Below are 12,178 nucleotides of genomic sequence, written 5' to 3' on the forward strand. Positions count from 1 at the left end.
GATTTGAAAGCTGAAAAGTACTACACATGAAAGATAAAATACCCGACTGTAGATTACAATATTCACATTGAACAGAAAATTAACAAATTTTGAGATATCAACCGAACCAAGATATAGAAAAATCGCGCGATTTAAAAAAATCTCGAGCCAATCAACATTTTTGATTACCAGATTCATGTTCACTGGGCATAGATCTATAAGAAAAGTCATATTTCGTCTTTGAACCATTTTTCGTGTCGAACAGTGTTATTAAAATAAAGGTTCTTACTTTACCCAACTGCATATATATGTACTGCTATGCAAAAAAATGTTATCAAAAATAATACTCGAAATATTTCAACAAGCATTTCATAGAATCAAACCTTAGCACATTTATATGCATGTATGTGAAATCAATATTTGAAAATACCATTTGATCAAACTTAAAACAAGGTACTAATATATTATATAGTATTCATATCAAAGCACATAAATATGAATGAAATGCCGCAGAGTGTAAAGTTATGTTAGCAATGCCGACCGATATCACATTTTGCTTTCTTTCCGTGCCGTCTGCTCCTCTCTAAGCATTTTGTTTTCCAGATTTTCCACCTGGAAAGTGTACCAAATACAACCTTCCCTTGACATTCTCTCCATACCTTTTCCGTCCCTTTGCAGAACACGACCTACAGGTTCCGTGTCAGCTTGACGTTAAGATGTCACCACCCGTTTCCGTATGCCATTACCGGGAACATGCGCTAATAAAACACCTTCCTCTTCAAAAGCGTCGTGTCTTGTATTTGATTTAAATAAATTACCTTCTTTTTTACTACGAAATGCGAAGACAATGCTAAAATACGACATAAACACCGCATAATCCCCAAAACTGCAGGTGCCACAATTTTGTACAAACATTTGAAACATTTATGTCGATTCGTAAACGTATGTAGCAGAAAGTAGTGCAGCAGAAAATAGCTCTCCTTTCAAATGGTTACAAATCTGATATTATTTCTGTTATAGTAATATTCTTTATATAAATAAATAGAACTAGAATGTGAGTTTTTAAAAACGATAATAAATTGCTAGAATAGGCATAGTAAGTTCACTGTGTTCCGTCAAAGTTATGAAATAAAATGTACCGAATAAGTGAAGCTATTTACTATCAATTTTATTGTTGATATTTACGGTATGATTGGACGAGATTATGAAAAAGATAAACTAGTTGTTATATCGCTGTCGCAACAATTCTTAAAAATGGTCGCACGTACATACATAGTTGTGGGTTTAAGCAAAGCAGGCCAATTCACTTCAATATTTTAATTTTGTCTATGTACGAAGTATCATTTGATTTAGTATTGATTCCTAATCTCGTTTAAATCATTTAAAAAAGCTTATATTTTTTCCTTTGCATGCTCTCAGTTTTAAAATGTTTTTTACATGGATTCAAAGAACAGTCATTCTAACTTGTATTTATATGTGTAATATATAGGAACCAATTTTAAAGTTAACCCAGTAATCCGTATCGAATATGAATATTTAGCCTTCCGGAACTTTTCCCTTCTGCGGTCTCACTCTAAGGCTAAAATTGGAAATTGAATTTACATTCGGTTTCGTGACCAGATGTGCACGAGAGCTGTATGCTGATATCGATCGAATCTGTGCCACTGGAAATGTGTGTCCTTGCATAACACAGGCCCGTGCAGGAGCTAAGCCGCCGCTTCTAAAGTGCCGCCCCCACTATAATGTCACCCCCACTTTTCAATAAAAACAGATAGGAAGAATTATGGACACGTTCAAATTTCATCTTTGGCTCTCACTCTTTCGAATCCTGCGAAATTATAATTCTAGGATGGAAATTATTCAAAGTGCTGCACTTCTTTTTGTTTTTCATTTTATATAAATGTAGGTATATATTTTTTGGTCCAATTTGAATATATTTTCTTCACTTCTTCCCATAGCGACGCTTAGCGAGAAATAATATCTCTCGCAGACATTTTATTTTATTTCGATCGTTAATGCTTTTGGCAATTTCCGTTTTTCCCAAGCGCCATTGTATTTTTGTGTTTTGCCTCGAAACTTTTCCTCCCTTTCATCAATAAGCGATTGTGTTCTCTTTTTCGAAATTTCGAACAGGTATATAAATTACGTAAAAGCTCAAGTTAATTTTTGCACACTGGCCATTTCTCTTTTCTTACTTTTAAACAAAGATCTTTGTTTTTTAAATAAACTCATATTTGTTTGATGAAATTTATCATTTTTTATTTAACGATACCTCTTTTAGGCAACAATTTAAATGGAAAGATTTTTTTAATAAGTGTGACAATGTCATATATATTCAGTAAGTGTTACAAAAATGTTATAACGATCAGTAAATCGCCTATTGTTATGTAGTTTTTGATACCCAAACAATAGTCTAGTAGTTAGCGACCGATAATATTAATTACTGATCACGTTTTTACAGACCAAATAAATACAGACCATATTATTAAAGACTTCATTATAGTAAATACATATTGTATAGCATTAAACACATCACTCAGTTGAGATTATATGTACATATTAATTAAAGATAAAAAATGAAAAAGTCAATCAATGTGAAAATTTAAACCTCTTGTTAAATATGTACAATATTTTATCTTAAGTCGTCATATTTTTCCAATTTTTAAATATTTGAATTTAATTATTTGATTTAAAAAAAAGGCTTTTTGCCATAAATAAAAAATCGAGGCCCTAACTATTTCATTAAAACTATTCAACAGCCGTTGATATCAATCGACCTCGAATAACTTTCGAAATTCATATGATTTTAAGATTATGTGAATTGTATATAGAAGATTTTTGTTCTTTATATATACATATATATGTACATATAAATGTACCCAATGGAATAATCAACAGGCAAAACACTAGTTAATAATAATATTATTATATACATGAAATTCAGTATGGAAATTTATTCACAATCTTTACATACATGTACACAATTACGAAACGCTATTTTAATATACTAGAGTTGGCGACTGGGAAGTAAAAAAAGAACAAGTTTTTCAAAAATATTAAATTTTATTAAAAATCACAATAAAGCTTCGAAACTAAAAGCTAATTCAAAATTAAACATAAAATCGCTTAGGACTGTGGTCGCCATATTTTCGCCTTAGTGGCGTATTATCAAAGTATTTTGTTTTTGATTTTTAGCTTTTTATTATTACGAAATTATGTTCACAATACATCTTATATCTATTTTAATAGCTACTGATCTACTGATCATTTTCTATTTTACAATTTTAATTTAATTTTGTTAGTCATCATAGTATTATATTATTCTAATTTTAATGTGCAGCATAATAGGAAAAAGAGCTCAAAAACCTATTTACTATTTATCAAAGTATGGGCTCGGGTGTATATCTTAAAATAGATTTTTTTTGTATAATAATAAATTTGGCCTATACAATAAAGTATTCAGATTTTTTGATTTGGTTTCATTTGTATGACCAGATTTCAATTATTCATGTTTTCGTATTTAAACAATACGCTTATTGATTTTCAGTAATTTTAAAACTACGCAATTCTAACCCTTCAAATAATACACTATTATGCGATAAATGCTTATTTCATTATAAAAAAATCTTTAATACTTATTTCACCATAATATAGTGTTCAAAAGTTGGCTGATTCATAAAAGAGGTCATTTTGACCGTATTTGACAAAGGAGAAAGAAGAAAATAAATTTATCAAAAAATCTTTTTAAAAAAAGAGGATATGTTCTCTTGAAAAGATACCCTATTATAATATCCTACAATATACATACATACATATGAATCATATATTTATTACTAGGAATAGAAGTTATCAAAATTTTATTAGTAAAAATAATAATCTAGTATTAAATCTCGTAATCTACACTTACTTTTATTTCTATTTATATTTTATAATTTAATATATGCTAATAATGTGATTTTGACCTTTCAGGTGGGCGTGGTGGCAATTCAAGCTGCAACATTCATGATCTTTCTTTTTGAATGGCTTTCCCCTAGCGGTTTCGACATGAAGCTTTCTCTTAGAACAGACACCCCTACAGTTCCTCACAGATTTTCCCTTTTCCGAACGTACTGGTTGGTGTGGGCAGTTCTCTTCCAGGTGAGTTTCCCGACTGAAATTGATAGCATTATCTTCACCTAGATGTCACCAATTGTTTTAAAAATATTCATTAAAATTATTACATAAAAAAATTATGACTAAAATTTATTTCAACATGTAATTTTAATTCAAATTTATTCACCCTAGTACTTATATACATACATATATCTATAGCAAACATATCCCAAAATTGATTGAAATCGTTTGTTTACTAAACTGCCAAGTCGACATTTCGATTCTATCTATGTAATCTGTCAAATGAAAATATATCAAATAAATGTAGGTATGAATACAATTCACTTTAATCGAATTGTATTCATACCTTTGTCAAGTATGTACATATATTATTTACTAAATTCAAAGTAAACCTTTCCAAACATCTCTCTGAAAATGTAATTAAATACAAGCAACTAAATTAAATCATAATATTATATAACAGATAGAAAGGTATTATCTTAATTCAATTGTGAAATTTCCTTGAAACAGTTATTTCAATCATGCCGCCGCACATTGCAGATCTACCTAGACATTCACGATTTTAATATTTTTCGAGAAACTATAAAATATCATCGTTTTATATTTTATTGAATATCTATACTTTGATATAGTGTTGATAAAATTTTATTTCGCCGTGTCAAAAGACCGTCACACTCGATCAAACTTATGACTCGTGATATGCAATGAAATAAATTTGTACTGGGTGCGTTTGTGACTTTCAGATTGGAGGTCAATTGTGGTTTGATCAAAAGCCATATTGCTTAATTTTTCATTGAATATTAATAAAAAAACGTATTTTATAACAATTTAAAATGAAATTTTATAAAAAATTAAATTACTTTTGTAGAAATTTTGATACGAATATCCACGCGAGAGTTTGATATTTTTTGTAAAAATTAAAAATTTCACAAAGGTTTTTAAAATAGATTCCCAATTGACTTCGCCATGAATGAAATCAATTATAAATATATGAAGTATAAAACTATAAAAATCCACAAACTGTCACAAAATCTTCATTTTTTATGTAAAACTTGTATCTTTATATTATCAATTTCTTAACTGATAAACAAATTTTGACCTTTTTTTACAAGTTTATTCTAAGTTTTACTTCGCTAATCGGTCAGACGATATCCTACATTTTTCCGACTGGCTTAAAACTTTGCCATTTTGCGCGGTTTGGTCACTGATAGAAATTAAAATTGCCCTCGCTAATTCGACAATGAAATTTAGGAATCCAAAAATTTTCGATATATTTATCACACTTAATATGAAATATATTACATATCAATCGTATAGTTTTCCTATGCAAAATGCGCTGCAAACTCAATTCCGTGCGGATGTTACCTAATAATTCCGGTCCTTGGCTTTGTATTCAAATCTCGAAATATTTGAACCCTTATATTAATGCATCGAAAATAAATTTAAGCTTATTTTGTACTAGTTTTTGAGATATACTATTTTTTAAACAAAATGATCGCTTGTCTAGGCAGATCTACAAACAGCAACACTGTGCGCCGTTAAGTCTAATTTAATTATAAATACATACATATACATATTTCGCACTAAGATATAAATATACAAAATGTATTGAGACCACTCCTCCATTTATAGCATAACGGAATCCTTTTTATAGGATATTTGAAGCGTGTTCTATCAAAACTCGTAAACTTTAGTATACAATCAAAGTTTTGATGGGGCACAACTCGCTTAATACTGTTATTCCAAAAATGGAATCAAATGTGATGGTTGTTTTTATTTGGATATTATATATGAATAGTTTTTAATGTACTTTTATATATGTATGTATATATTTTTTTTATCTGATTATGATGCAAAAACAATAGTGTAAAACGATTTTTTTTTAATGAAATCTATGCTATATTTTAAAATACAAACTACATTGTATGCATTTAGGTAAAAATTAATGCCCTTTTGCGTTTGACAATAATACATTTAATTGTCAATTTACTCACATTCAATTATAACGGTGTACTATCTTTCTATATATACATAAAATTTGCATTTTCTGGTATTATTTTGACAAATCTATTCAATATGTAGTAAGTATAATGTACATATGTCATGATACAGTAATTTAATAAGAACTTTTATACATGTACATTCATTGTAGTAGAAATAATCAGTCGATCAATTATTTTTTAATCAAAAGTTGCATCATTATATAAACAAACACTATAATATCAGTTAAAATATTGTATAATATATATATATCAATGTTAAGTATAAGGCAATTTTTTGTACCCATAGTTATAGATTTGGACTTTTCGCTTCATTGCAACCCTCACCTTAGACCAGCTTTCAGCCAATCGCTTTTTCGAATAGACATTGTTATAAAAGACACATTGCTTATATTATTCTATATTTATATTTTTTTTCAGGCTGCTGTACATGTAGATTCTCCCAGAGGGTTCACAGCTCGCTTTATGACAAATGTATGGGCAATGTTTGCCGTCGTATTTCTTGCCATCTATACTGCCAACCTCGCAGCTTTTATGATCACCCGGTATATGCTTTTTCAGTTTATTTAAACATCCACTACATATAATATTTCACGATCAAACAAAACGCACACGTATACTACATATATGTGAAAATTCGTATGATAAAATGATCGCAAATTCCATTTACATTTTCCAGGGAGGAGTTTCACGAGTTTTCCGGCCTGGATGATATGCGTTTGGCCCGTCCATTTTCACACAAGCCTACGTTCAAATTCGGAACTATACCTTGGAGTCACACGGATTCCACACTAGCGAGATATTTCAAGGAGATGCATGTTTATATGAAATCGTATGTACATACATATATTGGAATATATACATATGTAGTAATTTCGTTCGTTGTCTGTTACTATAGTACTTGCATATTCGACTCAATCAAGGGTGAAGGTTTTTGGTCAACCGACAATATCGATTAATTGGCATTCTCCAAACTCAACCTTTGGGTTGAATAATTAAACGTCAATAGAATGCGTGTGGTTTCTGTAACATGCCTCAGCAAAATGTATAAAGCAATGGTGTTTCATCATCATTTTAATTTTGATAATTATATATTTGCACTGTTTTAACTACACGAAAGTTTTTTTCAAAAAATCTACGTACAAAGCAGGTTTTAAATAAATATAAAATAAACAAAGTCATATATGTACATAAAAACTGTATTAGTAATCAATAATTATTATTATCTTTTGCATTGAGTACATGTTTGGTGACTTTTTTGAAGAAAGAAAATACGTAATTTTTCTTTCTTGAAAATGAATCTTAATGCAAAATAATCATGAATAGGATAAAGTAGATTAACAAACATACATATTGTTTATATTATAAGTTCTATCACAATTATGGGATATGAGAGGATTCGTCTTAACACGGAATGTAATATTTTCACTTTTTTATATTTAAAAACACTTGAAATTGAGATACATAGTAGATAGATTATGTACTGACATTTACTAACTATCATGAGCTTGTAAGCTACTAAGCTTGTACTCGTAATGTGCTAAATCATTATAAATTTTCTTTAAAATGTTTATTTAGGACGACAAAGAGACATTTCAATATATTTTCTGTAAACTTTTTTCAAATCAAAAGTTTGCATATCAAATAAATAGTAAGTATGTTGGCCAGAAAATTAAACATCGTACTGTCTTATTTCCAAAATAATAAATATGTGACACCAAGTTGTAATTTAGATTAGAATGAAAATATATTTTGAAATTAATATGAATATTACTGGCTTCTTTTGTGTCTAAAGTGAGTTGTGTGAAAATTATTTTTTGTATTCTTTATCCTCTTTTTCACATATAAAAGACTAAGAATGTCATAGAAATTATAATACTTAGAATGGCGCTATTTAATTTACTTACGAATGTATACATATGTTCTTGGAAAGATATATGTGTATATATGTTAAGTCGAACCAATCCCGGTGATAAAAAATAGTGTTTCGTAATTTGGAAACGTTTGAAAGAGGTTTACCTGAAATGGGAAGCATTTCGCAGAATTTTCCTGAAAGCGGAAAGTCGATTGTATATAACAGGTGTGCGGCATAGCCATTAGTCCTTCCATTTACCCCAATTTTACACTCTACCTCAATTCAATGCCAGACTGATATATCTAGGCTATATATTATGTATGCTTTTACCCTATGGTTTCCATGTATATATTTATGGTTGTGTAAATTTCAGATTTAATAAAACGAGTGTTGCCGATGGTATCGGCGCAGTTTTAACTGGGGAAATGGACGCTTTTATTTATGACGGAACTGTCTTAGATTATTTAGTATCACAGGTGATTGATTTTCATCTTGTTTTATTGTTAAAACATTGAGCTTGTTTCTCATAATTAATTTTGTATTTTTAAGGATGAGGATTGTCGGCTACTTACTGTTGGATCTTGGTATGCTATGACTGGATATGGCTTGGCATTTAGTAGAAATTCTAAGTACGTACAAATGTTCAACAAGCGACTGTTAGATTTTCGAGCCAATGGCGATTTAGAGAGACTTAGAAGGTATGGTGCTGATTTTAAATCAAAATATAATATGTTCTTTTAATATATCATGTAAATTTTCAGATATTGGATGACTGGCACTTGTAAGCCTGGAAAGCAAGAGCACAAATCCTCAGACCCTTTAGCCCTAGAGCAGTTTCTTTCAGCATTTTTACTACTTATGGCCGGAATTTTATTGGCAGCCCTTTTGCTCTTGATGGAACACATGTATTTCAAATATGTAAGAAAACATCTTGCCAAAACGGACCAAGGAGGATGCTGCGCATTGATATCACTTTCCATGGGTATTATTTTTATTTATTAAACTTCCAATCAATCTTTTAACTATAACTGTGAACTAATTCATTTTTGTAGATTTTTATCTTGTTCTTAATTCTGAAGTTCATATGAGCATTAAATCAATTACATCAATCATTCAATCAGTAAATAGATACATTAATTCTTACCACGCAAGTCAAAAGACGTGATTATATTAAAATGGTTTTTTTCAACAAACCATAAAGTTAATGGTTCATTATATTTCATTTTTGCGATATGATCTGGAATAATTGGATTATCTATGAGATTAATTATTAGAACAGAACTCAGTCAGAATATCAGTCAATTTAATTAGAAATTATTAAATTTATAATATAATTGTGACAGCATATGCTTCTATCTATAATATGTATGTGAAAGTAACTTTTCTCAATCATATTTTTATTTTTTGAAAAGCAAAAGGACACATTTTTTTTCAACCGACTGATTTATTTCAAATAAATACATTACATATTCTTACCGGGCATTTTTCTTATCTCAAATTGTAATGAAAATATTTTTAAAGATTTATTATATCAATATCACAAAAATGCGCACAAAATGATCTAAACTTAAAAAGAAAAATATTAACATAACTACCTCATGATAAATGCATTATTTTTCCTCATTGTCATCTCAAAGGGAACTTATCAAACTGTGAATGAGAAAATTAAAAAAAAAATACATTAAGCTCATTTCAGATTAAAATATTCATTTACTCCCTAGTTCATTTTTTCTTCTCTGTCCAATTTTAGCCACAACATATAATCAGTAGAGCATATATGTACTTTTGAACGCTTCAATACAATAGACAGTAACAATTTTTGCCAAAAATCAACGCTTAGAATCAATTCAACTTTGAAAAGACGTACGGATATCGGTTTTTCGCAGTAATTTGACGGGAAACACTTGAATTTTCCAGGAAAATCGTTGACTTTTCGCGGCGCCGTATACGAAGCTACAGACATAATTAGACAGCATCGATGTCGAGATCCAATATGTGATACGCGATTGTGGAAAGCGAAACACGAGTTGGACATGGCTAGATTGCGAATCAGGCAGTTGCTCAAGGAGATGGAAGCTCATGGGGTCAAACCACCCCATAGGAGGTACGAAAGCTACCAAAAACCTTCATATTATTTTTATATATATTATACATTGATCTAAAGCTTCATTTCATACGAGACACGAGCGCATTTTAAGCATTTCTCACGACCTTTTCAATGTTACGTCGGAAAATTTGAACTTTCTTTGTTCTATCGCTTTAATTTGTCAAAATTGTTGTCGTTTTTGTATTGTTTCTCGATTATCGTTATCACACTTTGGTATGTATTGTCTGTTTTTATATGTTTGTTCTAATCAAAATTGGCTTTTTGTCACGTGTTTTCTTTTTGTCTACTTTTCGTTATACTTTTTAATTCTCTGATACATCATGAATCACAATCACCATTTTCATCACTTTCGAATACTCAACAATTTACATTAAGGATTCCATTACATGCGAGGAATAACTGAGAATTTTTAAACTGAAGTACATCTTCTACATACTATCGAAATAGTTATTTTTACACAAAATATATATGTATAAGGTGTTGAAAAATTCTCAGTTCAAAAATTGCACTTCGATTCTAAATATTCAATAACAATTTTCGAAAGAATTCCAATTCAAATAAAAAATTTACTACATATGATTGCCAACTGTGTTCGCATTAGAATAACACCCTTTCATACAAAACATTATACATATTATATTATTTACATATCTACCTTGCATTCTTAATATTTTATAAATATCCGAAAATCATAATTAAGTAGATATAAATATGTGTAAAGTTTTATAAATCGGATTCATTTCCGTAAAACCAAGTCATTCAAATGAATGTATGAAAAATAAAACCTCTAGTTTGCTTGTATTGCTAACTATTTATTATATCTACAAATAAACATATATTGTATCCAAATGATTTTATTATATTAATACAGGAAGAACGCATTTCTCAATAATATTGAAAATAAAATAACACAATATCAAATGTTAAAATGAAAATTCAAGAACTTTCATAACGTTTCCACCATAATCACTTTGGGTAGCATTTTGCAACTTTTAACGATTCACTTCCCCATTTTGCGATTAATATAAACAAATATTTATCAGGCATACGTCAAACATCACACATTGACGGACTATGGCGGAAACTAATTGAATATGGCGATGCCATACCGCAATTTCAGAACACTATGAAGCCTCAAACCACTTCTATTACACTGTTTGACACGAAAAATGGTTCATAGACGAAATATGACTTTTCTAATAGATCTATGCCGAGTTAACACGAATCTAGTAATAAAAAATGTTGATTGGCTTGCCATTCGGAGATATGTGTATTATTTAAATCGCGCGATTTTTCTATCTATCTCAAAATCTGTCAATTTCCTGTTCAAAATGAATATTGGAATCTATAGTCGGGTATTTTATTTTTCATTTGTAGTACTTTTTAGCTTTCAAATATCTCTAAGTATTTACTGGGCATAGATCTATAAGAAAAGTCATATCTCGTCTCTGGACCAAAAAAAAATCGTCATTTGTCGAATAGTGTTACTATTACATTTCTCTTTCAGAATAGGCTTTTAGCAGAATCAGCTTTCTTTGGCCACATGACGTGTCGTCATAGTGGGGAGTGCACGCGTACTAACGAAAGTTCACATGCGCACATGAATATTTTCAGAAACGTCAGATTGTGAAAATGTTGACTCGCCGATACGACGCAAGCAATATTGCACCGTATTGTCGCAATCTATAATGTGTATGTAATGATGCGTATGCACCAGGCCAACGAATGGCACAACAGGCCAACTTTTGAAACCAGTAGCGAACAAAATATCGAAATAAAAATTAAATTAAAAAATCGTAATTAAAAACCGACAACTCGCTTGTCGGTTTTTGTGTCAAATGGTTTTTTTTACCGATCATCGACGGCCGAAATTGTGTGTGAATAGTAGCGGCACTACAATATAATATTTAATTTGAATTTAATTTTTTTTTTATAATTATAATAATAATAATAATAATTTGTCTTCTTGCTGCTGCATCTTCATTGTATGTTCATTTGCATTCTTCATTGTATGTTCGATGGATGGAACTACTCCACCGACCGCCATAAATAGACATTAAATTATTATTATTTATTATTAGTAATATTTATATATTTACTTATGTATTTATTTTTGTTTACTAT

The 12,178-nt window shown here is 29.8% G+C and overlaps 2 protein-coding genes across 3 annotated transcripts in view; both read left to right on the plus strand.

The window, feature by feature from the left end:
• The window catches only part of Nmdar2 (glutamate ionotropic receptor NMDA type subunit 2), a 251,063-nt gene that overhangs the window by 235,121 nt on the left and 3,764 nt on the right, over nucleotides 1-12,178 (plus strand). For both annotated transcript variants that reach the window (XM_077441568.1, XM_077441565.1), the window contains exons 10-16: nucleotides 3,949-4,116; nucleotides 6,513-6,637; nucleotides 6,772-6,924; nucleotides 8,321-8,423; nucleotides 8,497-8,645; nucleotides 8,709-8,929; nucleotides 9,865-10,051. In XM_077441568.1, the coding sequence (XP_077297694.1) occupies nucleotides 3,949-4,116; nucleotides 6,513-6,637; nucleotides 6,772-6,924; nucleotides 8,321-8,423; nucleotides 8,497-8,645; nucleotides 8,709-8,929; nucleotides 9,865-10,051 (1,106 nt within the window). The remainder of the gene's footprint in view (nucleotides 1-3,948; nucleotides 4,117-6,512; nucleotides 6,638-6,771; nucleotides 6,925-8,320; nucleotides 8,424-8,496; nucleotides 8,646-8,708; nucleotides 8,930-9,864; nucleotides 10,052-12,178) is intronic.
• LOC143919204 (uncharacterized) overlaps nucleotides 1-12,178 on the plus strand; it is a 740,296-nt gene that overhangs the window by 228,049 nt on the left and 500,069 nt on the right. The window lies entirely within an intron of this gene.

Source organism: Arctopsyche grandis, chromosome 11 (assembly GCF_051622035.1).
Source record: "Arctopsyche grandis isolate Sample6627 chromosome 11, ASM5162203v2, whole genome shotgun sequence".
Lineage (NCBI taxonomy): Eukaryota > Metazoa > Arthropoda > Insecta > Trichoptera > Hydropsychidae > Arctopsyche > Arctopsyche grandis.